Source organism: Rhynchophorus ferrugineus, unplaced genomic scaffold, assembly GCF_030347505.1.
Source record: "Rhynchophorus ferrugineus isolate W39M unplaced genomic scaffold, kcgeb_rfMv2 rfM2, whole genome shotgun sequence".
Taxonomy (NCBI): Eukaryota; Metazoa; Arthropoda; class Insecta; order Coleoptera; family Curculionidae; genus Rhynchophorus; species Rhynchophorus ferrugineus.
In genome coordinates, this window is record NW_027472581.1 from 26,149,223 (window position 1) to 26,175,288 (window position 26,066).

Genomic DNA, 26,066 nt, shown 5'->3' on the forward strand with positions numbered 1-26,066 from the left:
CATAATAAACCTGAGTTTTTGCATCGATATGTGACAATGGATGAGACGTGGCTAAATCATTTCACTCCGAAGTCTAATCGAGAGACATCCGAGTGGACTACACTCTATGAACCCGCTCCAATGCGTGGGAAAATGCAAGTTAATGGAGTCTGTATTTTTGGATGCGCCTGTAATAATGTTCATTGAGTACCTTGAAAAAGGAAGGACTATCAACGGTAACTAACGTTTTTGGGCCGTTTCAATGACGAAATCGCTGAAAAACTGCCGCTTTTGAAGAAAAAGAAAGTGCTGCTTCACCAAGACAATGCACTATGTTAAAAATCAATGAATTAGGTTTCGAGTTGCTTCCTCATCTACCGTATTTTCCAGATCTGGCCTCCATCGACTATTTCCTGTTCTCAGGTCTCAAATGACTGCTCGCTGGGAAAATTTCGTCCAATGGAGAGCTGATCACCCAAAGTGAGCCCTATTTTGAAGCAAGGGATAAATCATACTACAAAATTGGCATCGAGAAGTTGGAGTCGCTATAATCAGTGTATCACCCTTGAAGGTAGTTATGTTGGATAAAAAACTAATTTTGCCAAAAAAATGTGTTTTACTATGGTAGGCCGGGGACTTTTCAATTAACCTGTTATATACGCTCTATCCGAAGTTATTTTGTACATACGTCATCTAAATTTGTGACGTCACAATTTTGCAATGTTGCCGTATCAATTCAGTATCAAAATTATATTTTGAATATAATTAATATTCAAAATTAATTAATATAATTAATTATACATTGAATTATAATTATTGTGTTTTTATCACAAAAAAGGAGAGAAATCATATTTGCAAATTTTGGCTTCTAAATACATAAAACTATCATTTCGAGGCCTCGAGGATTTTACAAATATAAACGGTTTTGGACAGGTGCAACCAAAGTCTAGAAATATTCAATATATTAATTATTTTACTGATTTTGACTTCAATCTTCTGATAATTTTGCAACAAATTGTCAATTACGTATGTGTTTGTAATCCGATGGTTTGTGGTTATTGAGAAATTTGTGAACATTATGAAACGATGCCTATGGTGCTTCATCAAGCTTTAAACATTTTGTAAACTTTGCGCCAGCCATTAGTTTTCGGATATCAGGTCCGCTTTATGTGTAGGGCTAATGTATGTATAGCACGTTCAATAAAACAGTCAACTCACGTCGCGATGTTGCCGCATCAACTCTGATTTTTTGTCTATTTGGCTTTAATTTAAATAAAATATTTAAACAAAAATACTGTTTTCAAATATAATTTATTTCAACATTATTTAATATTCAAACAATTTAAACTACTATCAATTATATAGTCCCAATGGATTACAATGGTTTATATGTTTGCAAGCCATTATAATTGCAGCCTTTGTCGATGCACTTGTTGAGATCTTTTCCACCAATGCGGTACCGCGGGTATGTCCATAATACTAATTGTTGGCTCCTCCAAGATCGTTAAAAACTGACTTTTAAACTATAGCAATACATGTTATGGTTCTTTTATCCATGGTATTCAGCATTCGACTTAGAATAACTATGTGTCAGGAATAAAACCTTTACTATTTCTGGCATAAACAACAATTTATCTACAATGAATTATGAATAACTATTACAACTAATAAAACCTAATTAATTCTTACTCCAACTTTTATTTTTCCCATCCACTTTTGTTTTCTTTACACTGTTTATTTTATTATCTGGTCATGAGTAATCCAGTATTCCATTCTGGAATATCTATGTGTCATCTAAATACACAAATGGAAATAACAACTATTCCTTGACTTTATTATATACTTTTAAAAACTTTATTCTTTTAAAAGCAATCTTGGGATATTCCATTAGACGTTTAAATCCTATATTACCCCACTGTGTACGAAGAGATATTCTACATACCTAAAAAAGGTATATATCTTTAAGTTTTCTGTGGATACTTTCCAGACTAACAGTTCAGAGCAGCTGCAACACGCTAAAATATTTTCAATTAAATCTCTAGCAACTTAGTATTAAACAGTATCAATGGTTACTTCTCTACCATGTTCTTGTTCAAAGTAATTGATGACGTGAGTTCACTGTAATTTAACTATATGTTTATTTTGGAGACAACTTGCTTAAGTACTAGAAAGCCAATCCCTCGCGCTTTGACAAATCTCTTAACAAGGACAGGTTTTTTAAATATCTTAAAGTCTCCTTTTTACGTATGAAGGTTGGTATCTGGACTGGACCTAGAGTTTAACTTGGGCTGCGAGCCGCGATAAGTATTAAGCCTACCGACTGGTCAATGACCAACTCAGAGACCAACCCAGAAAACATCCGCTCTTACCCAGTCTGGTTACTGGCGTGACTGGGATGGTTATTCCTTGTCGGATTTTCCACTGATGCCTATAAAGTCATTTACAATTACAGTCACAGACATAAAGAACATCCATGCCCCAGCAGAATTCGAACTCTCGACTATCACAACAGTAGGAGGACCCTCTTGTCGCCATGACCACTGCGCCAACGAAGCTGGCTAAGGCCAAGTTTAAGGTGAAAAGGTGGCAGTATATAAAATTCCGGTGACTTCACAAGTGGTACGATTGGGTCACATCTTTCCCACATAATGATCGAACATGGCTGTTGGTAGATTTCTTTCTAGTAAAAAACAGTTCACAAATACCCTTGTCTTTTTCCGACAGTGCTTGGTACTTAATTTTTCATAATAAAAACATTTGGTTTGTGTTACGCACTTTAAGGAAACGACAAAATAACCACGTCATAATAACCGGGAAGTCGGAATTTAATGTCATAATTATATTTCCCTTTCGGTATATTTGAACTATAACTTTATTATTTTATGTCGCCGGAAATCCGCGACCCTACGCCTCTGCCTTCGGCCCCAATTTTCGAATAAAAGGTACGGAAAGACCTTCGTCCGCATGCGGAATCGACAGGAAACTGTTTTGGTCCTTTCGGGCCGTTCTCGGCCCTTTGCATATATTATGTTAAATTAGAGCGGTATTTTCTTTCGGGGCCGTTTTTCGGGAGAATGGCGACCCTCTGGGGGGTGTCGTCGCCGTGGGCCTGTTCGAGAGATGATTTAATAATCTTCTTTGTTGGGCGGATCCTTTAACGTCGGGTCCTCGGTCGTTCCGGTGAAAGTATCAGAAAAAATTTCCACATAAAGAATCCCATTTTCGGGTTTTTAAATTTTCTGTTTACGATCAATTTCTGCGGTGATTTACACAGATTGCAGCACGCCGTTATTGATATGGTGCCGAGATGGGACGGTGTTCAGAAATAAAATGGACGTAATACGCTTTGGAAACCAGTCGAGCGCAAAGAGCGCACTCTGAATATTTTTGAGGCTATTTAAGCTTTATTTTCGTTTCTATTGTGCAGCATACTCAATAGACAATTGATATCTTGTATATGACTATTGTTACTGGTTGTCAAATATGTATGTATATGTTCTGTAATTTATTTTGAACTTCGGCAATCTGCCCGGGGTTAATAAACATTTTTTATGATTTCCGTTATACAGTATAACTTGTGGACCCCTGTGGATCACTACTGCTACTGCATTAAATTTGGGGATATGGCACCCGCTGATCGGGCAGCCGTTATTGGGCACGAGGGCCCGGCGGCTCTATTGATTCGCAAACCTGAGTTAACACACAACTGGGTACTCTTGTATAGGGGCAAAAGTTATGACTGTAGCGACGGATGAGGTCGTTTCAGCCTGGAAAAGGGGGGGAGCTTGGCGGTGACGCGGTGCTAAGCTCCCAGCATGTCGACCAGCTCGCGAACAAGCGCGTTTTCAGAAGAACTTGAGCTGAGTTGTTGTTTGTGGAATGATTGAGGTATGAAGTGCTTGATTTCTGGAGTGTCAGTTTCCCTATGAATTTGATTATTTCTGACAAACCATGGAGCGTTTAATATTCTCCTGAGGAGCTTATTTTGGAAAACTTGAAGCCGTTTGACCTGGTTGGGTGTAACAAACTTGAAGTAGACATTAGATCCGTAGAGGAGTACGGACCGAATTAACATCTTGTAAAATAAGCATTTGATGGAGATGGGAAGTCTGCTAGAAGGGCAGATCAGAGAAGATAGCAGGTTAGCTATCCAAGAACCTTTTTGGATTGCTTTCTGGATTTGGGAATGCCAACCGAACCGCCGGACGAAGTGAAGACCTAGGTACGTGACGTTATCCAGCCATGGAATTATCGCGGTGTCGATCTTAAGTTACGAGACGCGCAGTGCGTAACGCTTCTTATGGAAAATAATGGCCTGGGTTTTCAGGGGGTTGATATACAGTATAACTATACTGATGTGTAGAAGATTGCTTAAGTGATCTACAAAGTTATAATCTATATATTATTCTAGAGGCTATTCTAACTTATTCTACAGATTACTTTGTCTAACTTTATGCGCCTATTAATCAGGTCGTATGGGGGTCAACTTTCAGGGTACTTTGAACTAACACTTTGAATTACACTCGTTATGGGTTCGAAGGCGATATCGCAATGACTCAGTTTGTTGGAGACGTAATATGTGACATCGACGATGGCTCGCAACACTTTGTTCTGAAACTTTTGAAGGAACGCTATGTTAGATCTACTACCCCATAGTTCAATACCATAGGTACAAAGGGACTTAATAAAACCTTGTTATCTAAGGATAATTTAGATTTACTCCAACCAGTCAATACATTTGATTTAGTTTAAGCCCAAGCTGTTTAGGTTTTATCTATATGCTTTTTCATGTTAAAATTGGATCAAAATGCATTTCTAGATATTTAAAATTATCTGCTTGCGGGAGTTTATAATTATTTAATTTTATTTGGGGACAAGTTCTTCTACAAAAGGTGAATGTCACATGAGTAGATATTTTGCCATACTTTTGATGCTTCATGTTTTCTATCACAAATCGACTTTGTTTAGATGAATATAGAGGTTTTTTGTGGCCGATATTGGGTACTCGTGTGGTGATGAAACCGCTATATCCTCAGCATATATTGCAGCAATAGTGTTTCTTGACGTCGATGGATTAACTGTATACAATAGATATAACAATGGATCAAGGATACTGCCCTGTAGAACACTTGAATATATAGGATGTAAATCAGCGTTTTCGTCATAATAATATACCTGTCTGTGGGGTATGATTTCAGTGGTTGAACGTGCATATGGGGCAAGAGCTGTTTCACACACATGTGTACCGCACATTGTCGAGAGCTTGAGATATATTCGGAAATGCAACGAAGCAATATTTTTTACCAATTTAAGTTAATTTAGTGACTTATTAACTCGTTAATTTACTTCCTTAACAGTAAATTTCTCACGTGGCAGATGAATTTGAAACGGAGTATTAAGAAAGTCAACTATGTAATTTGCTCCTGTTGCAGATATTTCGGACGGATTAAATATTTTTTAAGGGGTTAGAGAAGTTTTCTAGCCCAGGTATTATTATCAATTTTCAGATGTGGATTATATGTTGGAGTATTTTAATATTTTTCGTTAATTTCAAGAGAGAGTATTCTGTTGCATTAGTTGGCGTTAAATTTTCTGTATCTTTTTGTATTCCTTGATTTTGTTCATTAGTTATTAGCTCTTTTATCTCTTTTGTTGTCTTGTTGAATTTTCTCTTATTTCATTCTGTTCTAACTTGTTTCCAGGTCTTTCGTTATTCTTTTTAACAAATGTTCGTTTCATTGTGGATGATGTATAATTACATTTTGTTATGTTGCTCTGTTAGGAGTTGCGTGCCATGCAGCATGTCACAAATGCTGTAAGTCGCTTAGATCGTTTATAGAGTTTATAAGTTTGTTATAGAATTATTTCTAATCATAGATCAATTCATGTTATATAAATTATAAGAGTTATGTATTAAACTATATCAAAAAGAACTATAACGATCATAAAATAATTCTTGAATCATGTTGGGCCATATATGAAACAGTAAAAAATAATCTAACCTTAAAACATTAAATTATTATGAAATTAAATTCTTTATTAATTTGATGCTGACTTCTGTTATTATTCTAGTATTATTCATTAACCTTCTGTATTTGGTACATACCCATGTACACCTGACTGGCGAATTTGTAGAGAAGTATACATGGCGATCGAGGAATTTTGATTGAAAGTCATTACCAAACTTCAAACATATAATATTTTCTAGAGTGAACTTGTATGTTTCCACAGGATAGACTGTACTTTAAAACACTCTACAAGAAGACATTGTGCATCAATTATAAGAAAATTTCTAAGAATTTTGCGGTCAAGTATCATTATATCATCAATTTATATCACCAAACATCTAGATTATCTGATTTTTAACGTTTTGTATTAATTATTCTTTATAACGTGTATAATGTTTTATATTAAATATTAATCCCTTGTTAAATATTAAGTTTATTTCTTCACTTATAAACTGGCAATGTTAAATAAAAAGGAGATATCGCGTTTATTATTTAACTATAATGTTGATGTTGATGAATATACATAAAAACAAGCTATTATTAGCTCGAAATATGTTCTTTGCTAGACAGTTTAAATTAGTATCATTACAGATATTACCAATCGATCGAAATTAATTGAAGGGGACTAAAGTGCTTGATAATCATTGTCAAAATCGTAAACAGTGACAAAACTGCGATAAGAGCGTCATTCTTCGAACTTCTTGCAAGCAAGTATTAAGAGCTTATAATTCTAAACTGTAAACTATTGTAAAACGGCTGTATAATTAAGTGTAGTTTTTAGATGTAATATAATATTAAAGTAAATTATATATGATTACAATTTTGAATAGACTATATATATTACATTTATGTTATTCACCTTTAAGACTGTTTTCTATGATCTATAATGTTTTTGAGACAGTCATTGTGTTTTCCATTAAAATGTAGATTTCTTTTGCCAGAAATATGTACACTTTTTGGAGAAGCAGCTACGCACATGTAATGGCAAAAAATATGAACACAATAAAGCTATGTACAAAGCAGATACCTTCAGTTTTTCACTAGGATGTTCCATAATATTTGAGCGCATTAATATTTCGTCAATTCATAATAAGAGCTGAGAGCTGAGTTCGTTAGTTATCATTTTGAATATAAGAATATTAGAATTTGCGAATTATATAAGAATATATAAGGGTATATGTAAGGTAATATTAGAATATATATGAGAATATATAAGGTGAATGGGAAAGGAAAAACATTTCCACCCAAGGTCCAAGCTTTTATTATTTTATTATTTTTAGCTTTTTAAATAACCTTATTAACTGTTTAAATAATATAAAATATATTTATATAAATATGAATTAAAACATTTATCTTTCTTGTTATTTATAATACATTAAACTCAAATATGTTAAAAATTATAGGAGACAGTTAGGAATCTATCAATTTCAGTTGGTCGCTATTCAGAATTCGAAACATCTTCACGGTTATCATTTATAACAAAGTTATAAGGATACTGTCAGCGACATTTGGCCATCCCGAAACCAGAGGATGGTCGACCCTTTAAGTCGATTTTTCACCCTCCAAACATCGTCTCCGAGCTTGACTTGAAGTGGGGAAAATGAAACCGAAAGCCTGACGACCATGTCCCCAGTCTCCGGGCTTATTATATCGTAATTTTTCTTTTAATTATGTCAAACGAATTTATACACGCTTATCTAACGGCACTACTTTTCGTTAGATCTTTGAAATATTTATATAAATGCGAAATTTAGGAATTTACCCTTATTCAATCACTTTATTTTTTATTATATATATATATATATATATATATATATATATATATATTAGAAAGGAAACTAATAAGAATATATAATAATTTTATCTCCACCATAGGCTTTATCGCCTTTTTGTAAATAACATGTAATCATTTCCGAACTTCTTCAATATTGGATGGCTCGAAACATTCCCTTTTTGATTCAATTTCTTAAAGGATATGGCACAAAAAGACATAAAAAAATCCTCTTTTAAAAATGGCATCAAAAAAAAAAGAGAAAAAAGTATTTTAACGCAGACACATTTTTTCCTGTATTTTATCTATATGTGCGTCTTGAGTGAAAATCTATACATTAGAGGAAAGGTAAAATGAGCGTCGTATTGTAATCAGTAGTTGTAACTTATAATTCATTGAAAACTTCTACAACTATTTATATTAAACATCTGTAAAGGTTTATATTTTAGAGTTGTATAGAACACATGTTATTTAAATCCTATGGTGGAAATATTTATCGATTATCGAATATTTATATATTTATCGATAAAGCTCCATCAAGTTCTATAAAAGCTGTGAAGAGCAACATGAACAGGTTATTTTTTTAAGCTGCTTCTGAGTTTGTTTTCATTTCAATGAACATTTTATTCAAAATCCTTGGTCAGAACGTTTCATTCAAGACTTAGATATTGTGTCAGTCTAGGATTACCTGTCTTTTTTACCTGTTTTAATAATTTTGGAAAAAGTAGAAAAAATTTCAGGATTTCAGGGGCATAATCACTAGAACTGAACTCGAATATTATTCAACTTTTATGTTGCATTTTAATAGCAACACTGTGTGGCAATTTCTTTTTTGGTCTATAACATTAAATAAAACGGCTTTTTTTTATCAAACTGTACCTGCTGAACACGAAGAATTAAACGGAGTAACAGGTACTATGTTAAAGTTTAATAAACTAAAATACCCTAAATAAATAGTACAGTATGAAGATTTTCATATTTATTTATTTATATCATTAATTTTATAAAAAATAATAATATATGCTTAAAAATAGATAATGAATTAAACCAGCTCAGGTTTAAGTGGTCAACGGAAAAAATGAGCCATGTATTTCAAAAGATGATAACGAAACATTATCGTTTCCTCTTGTGGCCAGTAGAATCCTCTTTAATTTCAAAGCAGCAGTAATGTGCTAACATTTTAGTATATTTTAGTATCTCTCTTGATAATGCTCTTCTACATGTTCTATATCCTGGTAAAAGATTTCAGCTTGCTCTTCACTGACCAGCCCAAGGTTAAGAGGGACAAATCCGAACTGGGAATGCAAGAAATGTATTTTGAAGACATTCTCCACCCTATTATTTTAGACTTTTGTAACAAGTCATTCACTAAAATAATTTTCAGTTTTAAGATTGCCTCAAAATCCATGAATTACTTTCATTAGAGATAACCAAGCCGCTAACTTTTAGCGGTAAAATATTCATCGAATTCATTGCTTTTATAAGTTTTCTTATTTGTGAGCCAACAAAAATGCCTTCTTTTAATTTAGCATTACTTTATTTAGAGAAAGCAGTTCTCAAATACAAAAATCTTCTACCATTTTTTTCCACGGCTTTGACGAAAATTTTCATTAAAGCAAATTGTATATTTAAGGGTGAAGAATCACATTTTATTGTGGAATAAGATATTCATATTGAACGTTTGATTTACCGCAAAGTCAGTTCCTTTTGGCCAATATTTAAATTTATAGTAGTTTTTTGCGTCTCCGCTGTCCCGCAAATAGACAGGAGATCAATATTTCGTGAAATGTTCCTTTAGTCCAAAGGATATAGCAACGGCTTTTAAATCAGCAGAAACTTTCTAATTGTATTCTTTGCATTTGTTTAAGTCTAAATTTAGTTTCATGTTTTCATGCTTTTTCATGCGATTTTTATTATTTCTGACAAATCATGGAGCGTTAACATGACACGTTTGACAACCATATGAATAGACAGTGTTCTTAACAATGGAATAAGAAATTCAAAACACGTAATCCATACAGTGCAACTAATCCCTCAGTCCGACCCTCAGATCCATACAGTGAATAAACCTGTTAAGTGTTTAATTACTTTTTTTTTGTTCTGGCCTAAAACCGGGTGGTGAAATACATGACGCATACCTTGAGACTTACAAAGAGTGACCGGGTTATGTGGGACTGCCTCTGGGCTTACCAATACACTAAACCGAAACCGCCTCACAGTTGACCCCTGTGGATCGCTACTGCTACTGCATTAAATTTGGGGATATGGCATCCGCTGATCGGACAGCCGTTATTGGGTACGAGGACTCGGCGATTCTATTGATTCGCGAACTTGACTTAAAACATGACTGGAAACTATCCTATGGGTGCAAAAGTTATGACTGCAGCGACGAATGAGGTCGTTTCAGGCTGGAAAAGGGGGAGGCTAGCGGTGACGCGGTGCTAAGTTCCCAGCATGTCGACCAGCTCGCGAACAAGCGAGTTTTCAGATAAACTTGAGCTGAGTTATTTTTTGAGGAATAATTGAGATATGAAATGCTCGATTTTTATTATTTCTGACAAATCATGGAGCGTTAAGATTCTCCCGAGGAGCTTATTTTGGAAAACTTGAAGCCGTTTCATCTGGTTGGGTTTAACAAACTTGAAGTAGACATTAGATCCGTAGAGGAGTACGGACCCAATTAACATCTTGTAAAATAAGCATTTGATGGAGATAGGAAGTCTGCTAGAAGGGTAGATTAGAGAAGATAGCAGGTTTGCTATCCCTCGGCCTTTCTGGATTTGGGAATGCCAACCGAACCGTCGGTCGAAGTGAAGACCTAGGCATGTGACGTTATCCATCCATGGAATTGTTACTGTGTCGATCTTAAGTTGCAAGACGCGCAGTGTGTAACGCTTCTTAAGGAAATTGATGCCCTGGGTTTTTAGGGGGTTGATTTGGACCCTCCAGAATTTGAATCACTTGACCGTATGATCGAGCTGCTTCTGTAAATGTTCTTGAATGGTAACCTCGAGCCTGGAGACCGTGAAAAAAGCAATGTGGCCAGCCTAAAACGCGACGTCAATGTGCTCCTTTCTCGGCAGATCTGAAATAAAGAGGTTAAATAAGGCTGGAACCAGCAGAGAACCTTGAAGTACGCCAGCGTCGATTTGTTTTTGACTGTAGGACTTGATGACAGCGATTAGGTATTCTGGGTGTCCTAACCGCCGCACTTTGCGATCAAACCGTCGTGCCAAACTTTGTGGAAGGATTTGGTTAGGTCCAGAAGGACTGCTCCAAGCTTTTTGCGTTGATGAAAAGCGTGATGGATATGTGCGGTCAGACTGGTAGCCTGATGGACGGATGAGTGGTGAGAGCAAAAGCCGAATTGTTCATCAGGATTGATATTGTTTTCCTTTGTGAAAGAGTCGAGAGCGTAGAATATTGCCCTGTCGGCAAGTTTCGATATGACACTGAGAAGGCTGATGCGCCTGTAGTCAAATGTAGTGTTTAATTACTATTAAAAGATATTTTTTCCAATTTTGCCAATTAAAAATAGCCGATTTAATTCAGCCGCTGGATATATCTACTGATAACAGACCATTTTCGATGCTATAAACTGCATCTCTTGGATTTTTCAAGGATTTAGTGCGCGACCCTCGTATATGCGACGTATATCTTATAAAATATGGCTGTTAATCTACGGTTCTACGTTTTTATTCGATTATATTTCTATTACCGCTTACCATTCCATTTCGCCAATTAACTTTTTTTCCATCCGAGCGATATTAAATTATCGCTCGAATAATCGCTTAATACCCTCCATTTTTAATTATTTTCTCCCTCTTCGATAAAGACGCCGCCGTCGTCAGAGGGGTCCGCTTTCCGTCCTCGAGACGTATTTGTTGTCTTTATGTTTGATATAAAGCTTAAGTGAGGGAGGATTACCAGCGCTCCTACACTGCTGCCAACCGACAAAATATTGACGTTAGGGTTTTACACTTTCGCCATGGCCAATTAAGTCGGGACCATAGGTAGATTCGATCGGGCTCAAGTTCGGCAGGCTGTTAAACGAACAAAACTCGGATCGATCGTGAAGATAACGGCTTCGCGTTTTTCATTAGCGGGTGTGGGGTGGGGAGCGCAATTTGTTGCCGGATTAGCGGAATAATGAGAAGGATTTGAGGTAATAACTGGTCAAACGGGAGAGATGATTTAATCGATTTTGTTACGAAAACGAACAGATTATCGTGTTTTATTTTTTCAAATATATAATTTCGTTTGTTTGGCTTGGTTGGTTCGTTTATATTGCTAATTGGAAAAAAGATATGCAATTTCTGAAACCAATTTAAACGAGATAATACATATTCAGAAGTGGCTGTGCTGTAAATATGGGATTGCCTAAGGCTATATAGAAATATATCAATAAAAATCGAAATGAACGTCAACAAAATGTATGATATCAACATCTCGCAATGTTGTCGCATCATATTTGACATTCTTTATATCTTCCTCTTTTAACATGTATTAATTAAACTACAGTTATTTACACTGCTGCAATAGTTTCTAGTGCAGGATAGTTTTATTATACTTACATTGAAGTCTTTTTCAATACCACTCATATGTGGTGTAGATTTCTATATATATATATATATATATATATATATATATATATGCGTATATATATATATATATATATATATATATATATATATATGTATATATATATATATATATATATATATATATATATATATATATATATATATATATATATATTACTCTTTTACATTTAGTTTTATCCCTCGTTGCCGGGCTTCCATCTTGTTGTATCAGTTGCTTGTTGTATCAGTATCAGTTCCAATTGTGTATCAGTTGCGTTAGATTTAAATCCATTATCACTAATAAACTTTTAGAAAAATTAGTGCTCGCTATTTTACTCATTGTAGTTGTTGCATTCGACAAAAATCGCATATTAAAGCAAACGACGGCGTATGCCCTTTCGAGACGTCATCATCTTTCATGACAACATTTCGGCAAGGAATAAATTGGAAGAAACGCACCGGGAAACTCTCGAGCTCCCCCCTTACAGCACAGACCTTGTGATCCGTTCATTTTAAATCAGTTTAAATGGGCAATTAGCACTGTTAATTAATGTTATATTTTAGTGTTACGTTGATATTATGAAAAAGGAGTGAAGTATAAGTGAGACGGAGATGTGTAGGGAGAGTGATATTCCTTCTCGTAGTAATTTTGAAACAGAAAATGAAATAAATAATTGCTGAAAATATCATGCTGCAATGAAGTACTATTATTTTTACATTTTAATGTTCTGTGGATATATAAAAGGAATGGAATAATGATCACCAAATATTTTGTCACATTTTTTATACATATTTTAAAGTCTCCTTTTATCAACTATGGGTTTATCTGACATGGACCTACAGTTTAACGTGGACTCCGAACCACCAACCTACCGACTGGTCAGTGACCAGCTTAGATATCATCCCAGAAGATCCGGTCTTACCCAGCTTGGTTAGTGGCGGTACTGGGATTGTTTTCCTTGTCGGATTTTGCACTCCTGCCTAGGACAATCACAAAAAGTAAACAATCACAAATATATATTTATGTCCATGGCCCAGCAGTATTCAAACCCGCGACTTTCGCAACTGTAGGTCGGACCATCTTGTCGCCTTTACCACTCTACCAACCAAGCCGGCTTCATAATATTATAATTGGTATTTTTAAATTATATACTATAATAAATATAGATAATAAAACAGAACTTAAACAAAACCTAAAATTAAAATTATATAATAACCATAAATACTATATAAAAACTAAGGATATAACTAATCATAGAAAAAAAAACTAATCCATGGCATAACTAAAAATGAACGCACGCACGCGTCGCCTCAGCATTATTTATAATAGCAAAACCTGTTTTTTTAAATCTAGGATCTAAATATATAGAATGTCTTTTATTGATTACATCGTTTTACAGATAGCAGAAGTTGAGTATTCTCTTCCAAAATATACCCTAACCATAGAACGATTCTCTGAATTCATCATTGTACTGAAAATAATGTTAAACAATACACCTAGGTTCGAACATCATTATTTTCTTGTGTTTTTAATAATCACGAAAATAAATTGTTGAATATAAAAATGAATATAGTATTGATATATATATATATATATATATATATATATATATATATATATATATATATATTGACTATTTTACGAAATTTAACAACTGTTACTGTGAAAACTTCTTCAAATCATTTGGAATCGATGCAATTTATGGAACGTTTCGAATCCAAATTTTGTTTTCAAGATTTTAGGAAAGAAGTTTCAAGAATCAAAAGTCTTGCATAAAACCGACAGAGTTAAATCGAAACGAAAAGTGAATAAAAAAATATAATTAATTATTATAGTATTTGCCATTCACAATTTTATTCTTTTTGTCCTATTACATTGAATATGAAATTCAATAATCTTGAAACTAGTGTTCCAAAATGCTGCTATTTTAATGTACACTATATTGTTATTCACAAGCAAACTAAAATCATATATATGACGTACAAATCTACATAAGCATAAATTTGGCATATTTTTTTCAGGGTCGCGGTTAGGATGACAGAGCCAGAATGTTAAAAATCACTCGAATGAAACTAGTAAAATCGAAAATAGCGACTGAAAGTATTCGAGTGAAACAGTCACTAATAAAAAGTAGTAAAATCAGCCGGACCGAAAATATCGACTGAAACAGTCACTAGTAAAAAGTAGCAAAATCAGTCGGACCGGAAATAGCGACTGAAACATTCGATAGTAACATGTAGTTAATTACTAAACAGTCGGTAGTCGTTTTCAGTCGATAGTCCCAGCGCTAGTTTTAAGTAACTTCTTGCGTTATTATTCGCTGAATATTTATTTTAAGGCAAACAGATATAATGTTTCCTTCTTGATAAATGTTTTAAATGAGTTGTCTAGCAATAAAATAGTTTATCAGTTATAATAGTTACCGCAGAATTACTGGCAACTACGTACGGCATATACATATTATTACGTAGACGTGGGAACTGAATAATAAAGCGAAACTAAAATAGTGATTGTGGTAAAATCCATTTTCAATATGCCGCATCGACCCCATTATTCTCCTCGGGGACAAATTTTCGGAAAACCGGCTGGAAAGGCCGTAATTTAGCCGACACATAATTTCGACCGTTCGCTACCCCTCCAGGTTCTAATTACGAACCGGAAATATGAGGTTTAAATCATCATAAAAACGGCGCGGCACACACGGCCATTATCTTAAAATAAACAGATTTTGTGCCCGGCCGGAATTTCTATGGCGAAATTAAGTTTGCCCATTTAATATCCAACTTTTCGGTGCGCGGCGACTTTATCGTCGGCGTTGGATAAATACAAGATTTTACGGGCACGGCATCGTTTTTGTTTTGTTGGAACAACTTAATGAGCGACGATCATGACGGATTTCGACGCGATTTTATGACGCTCTCGATTATGTCGACGAACGTCGTTTTGTTTGACTTCGGAATGTGGATTTTCGCCATATTTGACCGTGTCTTGCTTCGTAAAATATTATCGCTACTTGCCTCATTCGACGGATTCATTTACACAAAACTGCTATGCTATTTTTTATTGTTTTTTTTGTTGCATTGGCTTACTGAAACAGTTTTCGAGGCCTAAAGGACTGATGGTAATTAAAATTCCTTAGCTATGAACTATTATCATTGGGTCGCCATAGTTTCATGCTTATATTCACACAAAAGACTTAAGATACAAATAAGGACGCCTGGCATTCGCACTGAAGTTCGATTTTTTATGTTATTATTAAATTATATCAATTTTTAAATTAATTGCATCTTATCCTAAATATGCTTAGTACATTTTTAATTTACAAATTAACTTGTTATTACTGTTCGTTTGTACTTGCAATAATGTATATGTATATATAGGTAATCAAGAGCTAAGATAATATATTTAAATATTTAGTTTACAGCTTTACACACTTCCCACCTTTCATAAAACCATCGTTAACGTATCTTCTCCTTCCAGTATTATTTTTCCACATTTCAAAATCTTCACTCGAGTCATATTTAATGTAAAATTAAATGTTAAATGTTTAAAAAGTTCGAATTTAAATGTTAAAAAACAAGATACTTCACTTTTCTCCCACACACAAAACTTGCTAATAGGCTTAACTCATAACCAATAAACTAATAAGCAATAACACATAAACTTCTTTGTGATTATTTTGAGAATATAAGTATTAAAATACCCAATCTATATTCATAGATAGTAATCACCTTATATCATGTTTTAAGTCGAAACCTTGAATCAGTTCGTAAATATGTTTTCGAATTCATCGTGCAACATGGCTTATTAATCGTAAATCTTTCTTCTACAACATTGGATTACTAGTAGGTGTGATGTTTTAGTGCAACCCCATATTTGCACTCTATATAGTCTATTCAAAACCGCACTGAACTCACGCGCTCTTAATTGGTGACGTACTGCCGCATCAACTCTGACTACATTTTGACTTTGACATAATCTAAATCTAATAACAAAATCTTAATCTAATTAAAATAATTAAACAAAAATAATGGTATAAAATATAATGTATTTTAACATTATAGTACATCTAGTGCACATATTATCAAATAGCTTAAAACTGTAATTAGTTATACAGCCACAGTAATTTATAGGTTACAGTTGTTTTATTATATTTATATTAATCTTTTTTCCAAACTAGTATAGGTGAAGTTTTAGCGGCGTTTTTTTCGTTAATATATTTGCCGTCTCTGCAAAACAGTTAGTATTATTTCTCTGCTTATCCATTTTAACCAAACATTCATGTATATTCTGAACAATAACACACATGCACATAAAGCTTTCACAATCTATAATACAATTTCCTACATTTATTAATTATATGTTGGCCTATAGTTGTTTCCTCTTTCATCACCCTGTCCTGATAATTGACTACATTGAATCATAAAAAACAATCATAAAATTTTATTCAATAACTATCAGTTTGAGAATCACTACTCAGGTAAATAACTAAGTTGTTTTTTTACAATCTATCGAAAACTTGCTCATGCTTTCACCATTTGTCAATTTCTTTTTCAATGTATCTGATCCAGCTTCTCCAAACCTAAGATGTTATTGGCGATTATGCTTTTTTCCATAAATCCAGACAGTCCTGGTTGGAATGTCCTTCTCGACCTAAATGTCTATTGTAATAATTATTTGCAATACCGTATATCAACTCAATTGAATTAGATATGCATTGATAGAGAGGAAGGGTAAATACTCTGGGGCCATAACATTTTAGTAATCGCATCTACCATATATCTTTTCTCATGCTTATTTTTAAAAACATAAATTAGATAAAATGCAATTAATTCTTTCATTTATATTTACCAAGTAACAATTTGAAATATTTCATTCATTAACAGGGTTTCTTCAAAACTTATTTTATTTGCTTTAAACCGTTCCTTAATTAGTCTTTGTTGATGCACCATAAAACCTGTTACATACATAAAACTATTTCCAGCATGAAGGACTATATATCTGCAATGAATCATTAATAAATGTTAATCAATTTACTTTTTTGTTTTTACGCTTTATTTATTATCATTTTGCCATGAGTCATCCAATGTACCATTCTGAAATATCCATGTCTCATCTAAACATATAAGTTGATAGATACAGATTGATACATAATTTTAAAAGCAACGTCTGAAGGTTCGATTAAACCGCTTCGTGTGTTGTCTTTACACCATTTAAATCCATCTTAAATCACTCAACAGTGTATGAAGCTTATCTTTCAGCTTTTTATGGATACATTCAAGACTAACAATTCTCTGAAATAATTGTATTAAATTATGTTTCATTTGCGAGAACTACTTAATATTTTTATACAGTTCGTATATTTGAACTCTGATACAGCTAACATCAAGCTGATCTTGATTCGTCAGCCGTTTCGAATAAAGACGGCTTCTTCTTTGTGAATTTAAGGTTATATTGTTTCTTTTTTTTTGAAATATTTTAGTGACCGTATCCGTACTAATGTTCAGTATAGCTGCAACACGCTAAAAGTGTTTTCAATACAAACCGTGGCAATTAACATTTAACAGTAAAAACGGTTACCTCTATAAAACATCGTACTGGCAAGATTGGGACTTCATTACCTCATTCCGGTTCGAAATAACGTTAAATAAGTTTTTGACACTGACTCGTAATGGCTTAGGTATCTTAAACCAGAATAATAGCAAGCGGCGATTTGAAGTGTATTAAAACAAACCGTTAAAACAACGCTTCCCAGTTGAAGAAGATAGGAGTATGAGGAGGAAGATATTGTCTGACTGTAAAACTAATTTACAACTCTCGATAATTACATATTGATGATGTGCGTCACTACTGTTTTGAATAGACTATAGGTTCAAATAAGTTTTATGGCTGATTGATAAACCAATCTCTTTAAGACCACATGTAACTTGAATTCTAGCAGCGTCAATGAATATTCTCTCTAAGGTTTTTTTTATCCTTAGAGAAGTCATCCATCAGTTTAAACGGATTAATTCTTAATTGAAGAGATATATACATTAACAAAAAAAAAAGAAAATCAATTTATCATTTTGGTTGAGTTAACAAATCGAGAATGACCCTCGACGGGGGCCGTGAGTTCGGTAAAAAAGGAACCTAGACAATGACAGAGCGCCGCCATGTTAGAGTTCATTATTTTAATGATCGTATTAGCGGAGCAATAATTCGTTCGGATCTGTTGTCAGAGAGCGGCGTTTTGCGGAATGTCGTTCCGGCAGCCTTGAAAAGGGTCGAAGCCGGTAAAATTTTAACGATCACCCTTTGTGCGCCATCGATTTTTCGGCGGGCGTCGGACAGCTGGAAAAATTACGGCACACTCTTCGAGATTTGAGGCGGCCGAAGGAAGTAACGTCTGAGTACGTCTACATCAAGAGGTCGATTCGATGGGGAACGTCATTCGGCTTCGCAGCCGAGCAGTGGGCTAATAAAAAAAGTATTATTGCCTTCAGGATATTTTTATTAACGTGTTGTGTTGCTTGACTTGAGTGACGCTCGTTTATATTGGTTTCCGCGTTGTTTGATTCGTCATGACTATGTTGAGCATGCAGAGAATTTGATCGCTAATTGTTATCGGAATTTTCCTCGGTATTTGAATAAGACATATAATAAAACCCGAGGACCCGGTCGATTCGACGGTATCTGATACAAGTCATAATAAATTTTTCTTGAGATTATTTACAAATAATTATTCTATATTGTATTAAAAAGAAATGCCCGCTTGGTGGCGCAATGGTAAAGGCGATAGGATAGGACGATCCTCCTACTATTGCGATAGCCGCGGGTTCGAATTCTGCTGGGGCATGGTCGTAAATTTATGGTTGTGATTGTCCTAGGCAAGAATGTAAAATCCGACAAGGAAAATGATCGCAGTGACGCCAGTAACTAGGCTGGGTAAGACCGGATATCTTCTGGGATTATTTTTAAAGTCGGTAAGCTTAATGCTGAAGACCGTGGTTCGGAGCCCACGTTAAACTGTAGGTCCAGTCCAGATAAACCCCAGTTGGTAAAAAGGAGACTTTAAAATATAATTTTTTTAAAAATGTAATAGTTTATTATTACCAGGCGTTGCTGACTATCTTATAGTTTATATATTTATCTTATAGTTACTAATAAATCCTTCTAGGCGTTATACAGACCCTAAACAATTGAAATAAAACAAAAATCACTTTTCAGTGTTTTTATCATTTAGTATACTTCACTATACAACTACACAAGATCATAGGATGTGGTTCTTTTGAGTCTACATACTAGTAAAATTACTTATTAATTTCTTGAAATACAAGTCGTCATATAGAAGTACACATATTGCGAAAAGAAATAAAAATACGGCTCGAAAGCTAGATATAGTTAGGTATTGCTTGATAATTATTAATATGTATATGCATCATGAAATTTTAGACTCTTATATATCAAGTGGACATATTTTAATACTTATTACACATGACTAGAATAAAATAAAATCAATAAATTAATAATAAGTCATTTTATCTAACAGAAACTTTTGAACAGAACCAACAAACTTTTTCTAGCTGTGTCGTCATGACTGACCACTTGACTTCCAAATCAATGGTTCAATGGCACATGACATCATTATTTTTTTTTTCTATAATCAGACTACTTTCCTATTTTTAATTTAATTATTTTCTATCAGCTTTAGTTTCTTAGTTAAGAATCAGCTTCTTTAATTGACACCTATTATATTAATCGAGACCAATTGGAGACTGAGTGGAATTCGAAGGTTTTGAGAATTTTGGAATGTTGAAGTAACTATTATCCATGTATATATAATTATTATTTAATCTCTTCTTCTATTAGTAAAATGTATAATGTTTCATTGTTATTATATTTTCAGGCACAGAGGTGTAAATATGAGTTTCCAGCAAGTTATCAAACAGTTAACAGGCTAGTAATTTAGAAGTCCGCGCCGCACCGCTATCAAACAGGAAACAAACTTCATCTTTTTGAGCGGGTGTCGCCATATTGCCAAAAGTATAGGGTCAAGTTGTACAATAATAAATCATTTTTTCAAAATAATATTGAATGAAAATGTGTTGTATGAAAAATTAAAATATATAATTAATATATAGCTTTCGTTCTTTTTGAGCGTCATGAGCCGGCTTGGCTTTTCCAAAAGACAAGAGTGCAAAATCAGACAAGAAAAATAATCCGCGTTATGCCATTAATCATGACAAGTAAGACCGGGTGTCTTCTGGCATGATTTCTAAGCTGATTATTCTTTATTCAATAGGCTCAATGCCGAAGACAGTGGTTCCTAGCCTACGTTAAACAGTAGGCCCAGTCCAGATAAAGCCTAGTTAGTGAAAAGCGATATTCCAAAATATCAAAAAACTCAGGAATTGTTTGATTGATTTTTAACTTGAAATTATTTGAAGTTATTTGAGAATATCCTATTTTTATTAAATTATACTTAAACAACAATATATAATGTATTCAAAGTTTAGTTGTATATGCGTCATCGAAATTTGTGACGTCAAAACTCCGCAATGTTGCCGCATCAACTCTGAGTTTTAGTACAGTTTGGCTTTGACATACAACAAAATTCTAATCTAAACAAAATAGTTGAACAAAAATGTTATCAATTATACTGTACTTTTAACATTATAGTACATGTAACAATACAGTTAATTATACAAAAACAATAGTTTATAGGTTAGAGTTATAACCTCTCTATACAACTGGACGACATTGACAGGCTCATTCGTTTACATTTTCGAACTAATCAAACAGCATCAGGTCTCTTTTTAACTAGAATAAAATGAAAAGGAAAACATTGTCTGATTCTAAAACGAATTTACAGATTGCGACAGGCAATACATAAAACATCTTGATGTCGCATATACACATAAACTTTGAATAGAATATAAATTCATACTCATCATTTGATGGCATCCATGATTGAAAATCCTGACTTTCAATAAGCGCTAAAACACCGTTATCATATTATATGTTAAATCACTATCATACCTCAAAGTAAATAGACACAATATTTAACCACGCACAGATAAGGAATACATAGAAGAGAAGGGACTTCTCAAGAGACTTATTATAAACATACATATTTTAATAATGTAAAAACAGTATTGACATTTTTATTAAAACATACAATTCAAGCGAAGAAGAGGCGACTGGTTGAACGGTGATTCAAGGACACGGAGGGTTTTTATCTGTTAGAAAACAGACCCTTACTGAAGGAACTGCTACAGGTATAGAAACGGTATTAACTGTATCTTCGTCTGAACTGGCGGCCTTGGAAGGTATTCGAAATGGCACTGTTTCTACACAAATTTCCATGGTACCCCTGTATGGAATGGTATTACAAATATTGATGACTCCAGATTCCAACAGTTTACGGCTGAAAAAGTTTTACTTCAATCCGCTTTTGATGTCCGTTCATCCTGAACTGCAAGCTGCTGTCCTAGTTCCAGTAGATTAATAATTCATAAGAACGTCAGTCTGCCTTTGGTAACCGTAATCTTGAACTTGAAACTAAGGAATACTCGAATATTCCTTATTTGAAATACATTTTAGTTATGAATCGTTGAGCACCTTCAATCAACCTTTTGTGTCTTTACAGCTTCAGTTGCTATACTTTTGCTCGAATATTATTTAACTATACCAAGAAGCGCTTCGAATAAGTGCGGAATCATTACCTAACCAATGTTAACCTGTCCTCTTTTCTAGATAATTAATTTAATTCCGGTTAATTAAATGATTTCAAAAGATAACCGCGTTGTTATGACCTCCTCGTAGTTCTACCGATTGCGCCAGTTATAAAACGTGAAAGAATTTAGATAACAAAGACTATTAATTCACTTTAAAAACAGATTTATTTAAGAATAGAAGAGGCGACTGGTTGAACAGCGATACAAAGCTACACTGGGGGTTCTTATTTATTAGAAAACATGTCCCTCCGTTTCACTCGGTCATCATTCAGGTAGCCAACAAAAGAAAACTGATCACACATATAGAAGTCAAGGTTGCGTTGTTGTAAGGTTGTAGTGGATGATATGAATTAAAAATATATAAATCAAGGTTATTGCATATTAAAGCTAGTTTTTTAAAGTTTCATGTCAGGAATTAGTTTCATATCAAAAATAAAAAATAAGAATAATAAAATTTTCCCTACATTAAACCTTTTTTTTAATTCCTGCAATCCTCTACCATAAAACAAAACATCAGCGTATTCAACTTACATGTCTTTATAAAACTGGAGCACATTTTCTATTTTTATCCCCGCATATAATTTTTTTTTGTTTTGTTTTCATCCCAACATCTATTCAAACATTCTCGTTGCATGTAACTTGGCCCGCCTTGGGCGACCGTCGCTCAGGTCCGTCTTTCACTCTGAATTATTAAGCAGACGTGTCTCCGTCTCGCTTTTACCCTCTTCGCTCTTGCTCTAATTCTCACCGTTTCCTTTTTTCTTTCTGTTTCAGGAACAGCGCGACTGGGGCGAAATGTAACCAGCAGCAATAAAGTCGGTCGCTATGGATGTTCGATGGTCCGACATCTTTCGTTGCCTCTTTCTTCTATCCGCCGTGAGATTTACGTCGACGTTTAAACAAGGTAATTATTTTTAGGTTAGAATTTTTTTTGTGGTACTGAGGCGGTTTTATTGTCATGAGAATCGTTAAAACATTAGTTAAATTAAATCCTTATAGAGACAATACTATGATAATTTTATTGTAAAACGACGGTATAAAACATTGACTAAAAAGCTGAAACTAAAATATAAATTTGTAGATTTTAGTTTGTGTTATGATTTTCTTTTACGTGGTGTATCGATAATTCCTTTCTGATTTATTTTGCTAAGGTAAACTTGTTATTTACAATGAATAGTTAAACATATAGTCCGTAGTTTATAATTTAAGAATCACTTATGATTCGGGGCTTAACGGAATTACTTGGATTAATTGCTTTGGAACAAAAGAGAAATTTTATTTACATCGCCGGTCTTTTATACATTTTTGAACAGACTCGATAGAAATTACAGCGCCCTCTACTAGTTGTTCTTCTTCTTTTCTACATTGGCTCTTGTATCGACATAAATCATATATTTTACATATATTCCTTAAACTCTAAAAAGCGAATATGAATAACAGCCAATGCACATCATCAAAACTTATAGCGCTACGTTGCGACATCAAATTTAAATTTTAATTTATTTTAGTTAAGTAGTACTAGATGTACCGGAAAGTCATTATCGCTTTTAACGTTTCCGGAACCGTGCTACAAAAATTACGTTTCAGACCGTGTGGAGTAAATATGATACCCCACTGAGACCGTGTAGGGTAAATGTGATACCCCACTGTCAAACTTCGATAACTTATGTAAATTATGCATTATGTATTATTATGCATTAATATTAAAATAAAACTAATAATTTAAACAGTTTGTTTATTGTTAAAAAACATATTAATTATGACATTAAATTATTATTTAATCATTACTTCTACAGTCATGATATAAAAATGTTTTAGGTTTGTTTTGGTGAACATTTTGAGTGGGTTTTTTACATGTACTGCACAAAATTTTAGTGTTTCTATCCCGTGATCTGGTACAAAAGCTGTATCTTTGATTTATATAATGTTGAATGTCTCTAGCAGGATTTTCTTGAATCGTGACATTGCTGTTCGCAGGTAATAAATATTTTGCTGTTGTTACAGTTTTGTAAAAATTATTGCTATTTATGCTGTTTGGAAGGTTTGGAGTGCAAATTCTTATGCCAAGTTTTGTAACAAAAATTCCTCATCTACTTGGGTCATTACATATCCAATAAGGATTTGTAAAAAATATATATGATATGGGCATTGAGTGCAGCCACATAAATAATTTCCATACAAATTCTAAATGGCAAGCTTTTAGTTGAACGAACACATGGCTATTCTCGATCTCTCACGATGAGACATGTATTGTGAGAAAGACGACATTCAGCGGTTTTTTTCTTTTAATTAAATAAGAAAAACGACACATATTCAGGCACGAAACTTGACATTTTCAAACAGGTATAAAACCACGACGGTGTTACTTTCGCAAAATAGAACATATATAGCTTTGAAGCTTGATGGCAGTAGAAAACATGAGAAATGTGTTAAATAATAATATTGAATACTTAAGCTTAGCGACATCTGTTAGAAAATCCAGTTACCACTTTCCGGTATACCTGGTACAATAAATAACAAATATAGTCTTTATAAAACTATAATGGAAAAACATGAATAACAGTCAATAAACAGCCAATGCGTATCATCAAAATTCTTTTTATCGTGAAAACGTTCAAATTATCTCTGAACTTATAATGATAATAATAAATTGTTGGACTATTCAGTAAAATATTTTCATTCAACCTTCATTTTCGACATATTAAATTTCCACTCCGTTTCAAAACACCATCGCCAATAAAATCTTTATTAAAGAGAAGAAATAACAGCCACACCAGTCAGTTTTAGGTAAACGAGGGACTAACAATAAAATCTTCAATTTATCCAACATCTTTGTTGTATCTCAATCCTTAAAATGAATTCACTTTTTCAATTCAATGTGTGTAAAATATTGCATATTTCTCAGTAAAGATTACTTTTTTGCCCTCATAGCCTTATATTAGTTCACTATATCGAATTGAGTCTGTTTTTAATACTTTGTTATTGTCTGTGTTTTTTTTTTGTTTTTGGGTCGACAATATCTGGCGTATAGATTGCCGCTCTCGATATAATAGTTAAAGTGCGTTTCTTATTGTTCGCTTTTCCCGGAGGGTTATTTGGTTCACAATCTTTTTCCTTTTTTTCCTCTTTTGATACATTTCATAATATTTTTTATTCCTTGGTACCTTTTTTCGGTGGTCTTTTCGAAACCCCTACTTTTTTCAAGGCGTTTTTCAGGCGTTATTTTTTTCTGTATGTTGGCTAAATTACGGAACGACTGTCCAAGTGGTAACTAAAAAAAAGTACATTGACGCAGTTTTATGGCTAGAAAACAGAAATAATCATAATAGTATTTGGATTACACAATTAGAAAAAAATATCAGATCTATGCACAAATAATAGTGAACCTGCGAACTTATAATCACTGATAAATTGTTAATTTATTCAAAAAATGGAACTTTAAAAGTAAAATAAATATCTAAACAAGTCTCATTTTCGAGATATTAAATTTTCACTACGTTTCTGAACGATATCGTCAATGAAGTCTTTATTAATGAAAAAAAAATCAACACAGCCAAACCAGTCAGTTTGAGGCAATTTTTTCCTGACGTAATCTCCAATCAGAAAACGGATATTCTGCCAGGCCAAAAAAAAAGCCCAGAGGAAAAAGAAGAGAGTAAACGACGGACTACCAATAGAGTCTTTAATTTATATCGAGGAAAAAGTTAAGCCGTCGAGTGATTAAGCGAAAATAATCCCGTCGCGAAGTAAAAAATCGTCGATTAATCACTGTCATTTAATAATCCTGAAGCGGGGCGGGCCGGTCGAGCCGCCCCTCAACCACCACCGCCTCCCGCAACCGCCCTTCGACGCCGCGCACCTCCCTTCGACGTCATTATACGCGCACAACACAATGAAAATAAATGTACGGCCCGGACGAAATGATACCGGGCCCGGGCTAGGCCAGTGCGAATTCATCAAAACCACTAATCTTTATGGCACTTGCGGTCCTGCGGCCGAAATGTG

At 33.9% G+C, this 26,066-nt stretch overlaps 1 protein-coding gene across 2 annotated transcripts in view; it reads left to right on the plus strand.

Annotated features, from left to right (window-relative positions):
* LOC143190275 (uncharacterized) overlaps positions 1-26,066 on the plus strand; it is a 623,078-nt gene that overhangs the window by 327,081 nt on the left and 269,931 nt on the right. For both annotated transcript variants that reach the window (XR_013004201.1, XM_076394480.1), the window contains exon 3: positions 22,836-22,965. Coding sequence is in view for 1 of the 2 variants with exons in the window: in XM_076394480.1 (XP_076250595.1) it covers positions 22,887-22,965 (79 nt within the window). In the remaining variant the exon portion in view is untranslated. The remainder of the gene's footprint in view (positions 1-22,835; positions 22,966-26,066) is intronic.